General features: G+C 20.6%; 1 protein-coding gene across 1 annotated transcript in view; it reads right to left on the reverse strand.

The window, feature by feature from the left end:
* Positions 1 to 4: 4 nt before the first annotated feature.
* Positions 5 to 2,500, reverse strand: part of PF3D7_1011100 (conserved Plasmodium protein, unknown function) — a gene marked incomplete at both ends in the record, with an annotated part of 3,066 nt that continues 570 nt past the window's right edge. Inside the window, 2 exons of the mRNA XM_001347357.2 lie at positions 5 to 239; positions 354 to 2,500. The exon at positions 354 to 2,500 is cut by the window's right edge and continues 570 nt beyond it. Of these exons, the coding sequence (XP_001347393.2) occupies positions 5 to 239; positions 354 to 2,500 (2,382 nt within the window). The remainder of the gene's footprint in view (positions 240 to 353) is intronic.

Below are 2,500 nucleotides of genomic sequence, written 5' to 3' on the forward strand. Positions count from 1 at the left end.
AAGTCTATTTCATATCTACACACGACACAAATAATATAAAATATATTCTATAAAAATCGAAATAATTATATAGATCTACATTGAATTTTTCTTTAAATATTTCAATAAATTTTATTATGATAATGTTTATATTTCTTTTCTCTTCATCGTATTCCTCATCATTATGTAACACTACATCTTGGTATATATGTTTGTAGTTTATGTCTTTCTCTTGATCATTTATAACATCTCTATCATAACTAAAAATAAATGAATGAATGAATGAATAAATATATATATATATAATATAAACATAAATATATATACACACATATATATATATATATATATATATATATATTATATTCACTCACTTGTAAAAGAGGTTATAAATATACAGGAGACATTCCACTTTATCGTCATAAAAAAAAGGAGAGAGAAGTAAAAGAAAGATGAAGTATTTCTTGGGCACGTTTTTAAGATGTATTCCATTAAAATAAGAATATTTAAATTTTTGAAAAATGATATTATCTCTTTTAAAAATTTTAACAAAAACATTTAGAATATACAAAGGACTATTATTATTATAATATATTAAGAATATCAAAGGTTTAAAAATTTTATAACTTGAATAAGAATAAATCAAAAAAATTTCTATTCTTTTATCAAATGAAATACAAGGTAATAAGTAAGAATAGAAAAGTTTGATATATATTGGATCATAATAAGATGCGAACATTAAACATTTAGATATATTTACAATTAGTTTTAAATTATATTTTATATCATGATATGTATTTTCATAAATATTATTTATAGTAGGAATTACACCACTTGGATAAGAACTTGTGTTTGTTTTTTGTTTTTTGTTTTTTCTACATAATGGATTATGTTCAGGATTTTGTAATGGATCATTAACATGTTGATTATAATATTTTTTATGTTGTTTCTCTTTAGTAATAATAATATCATCCTTTTTTTCATCAACACTTATATTATCAATAGATATATCTTTCCTTTTTATAATAATTCCTTTATCATCTTGTTCAATATGAATATTTCTTTCATTATTATTTTGAGAATTTTTTATATAGTCTAAAATAAATTGATCATCAATAATTTTCCTTTTATTACTCATTTTATATGTTAAATTTTTAAGAGCTTTATTATCGTATAGGTCACTAATAGATGGAACACTAGTCGCAATTTTTTCTGTACAATTAATATATAAATTCATAAATTTATCTAGATAAACATTTTTATCATCTTCCTCTTCTTCCTTTTGATTTTTTACTTGTTCCGTAAGAAGTGGAATAATACTTTCATTAGACGCGCTACTATAAAGACAATCGAATTCATCATTCACTTGTTCATTGGAATAATTTATAAATGAATCATTTGATATATTCATTTTGTTATTATTTTTTATTATATTTGATGATATATCAATATCTTCATTATTTATATGATGGACAGGTCGATTATATCTGGAAGAATCATAAGCAGAATTTGATGTAATATCAAGGTTATGATCTAACAAGTGTGTAACATAATTATTATCAACATAATCTTCATTAACATAATCTTCATTAACATAATCTTCATTAACATAATCTTTATCAATATAATCTTCATTAACATAATCTTTATCAACATAATCTTTATCCACATAATCTTTATCAACATAATCTTCATCAACATAATCTTCATCAACATAATCTTTATCAACATAATCTTCATTAACACAATCTTTATCAACATAATCTTTATTATTATGCACATATGGATACATCAATTTTGCGACTTGCTTATCATTATTTTTTTTTTTTTTAATTTTTTTTTTGCTTTCCTTTTGATTATCATTTTTATGTATAAAAAACAATAAGATTTTCAACTTGAGTTCATAAAAATAAAAATAAGGAAACAGGGAACAAAATAATTGGTCTATAAGTACTAAGACTTTAATTACATTTTTTAAATTACATAAAATGAAAATATCTAAATAGATACTATGTAGTGCTCTATTTATTCTTGTACATTGAGAAATTAAATATTTTAATTTTTTTTCAAAATTTTTAGGGAATGTATTTTTAAATAATATATTACAAAAGTTTTTTATCATATCTTCGCTGGTTTCTTTAAACCACATGATTTTTTCATCGAAATTTTTATTTTGTATTTTCTTCATTCCTTTTTTATTGAATTTATTAAATGTGTTATCATCATAATGGTTGTTATATAAAATAGAATTGTTACTAGCAAAATTTTCATAATTATTATGTGAATAAGGATTATCATTATCATTATCATGAGGGTTTGACATATTATTAAAATTGTTCATATTTATATCGTTCATATGATGGTACATATTGTCATCATTTATAAAATTCATATTATTATTATTATTATCATAATTATCTTCATTATTATCTTCATAATTATCTTCATTATTATTATTATTATTTGATGTAACACCATATATGCTATCATAAACATTTTCTTCATAATCCCCCTCCAAATT

The sequence above is a fragment of the Plasmodium falciparum genome (genome assembly GCF_000002765.6).
Source record: "Plasmodium falciparum 3D7 genome assembly, chromosome: 10".
Taxonomy (NCBI): domain Eukaryota; phylum Apicomplexa; class Aconoidasida; order Haemosporida; family Plasmodiidae; genus Plasmodium; species Plasmodium falciparum.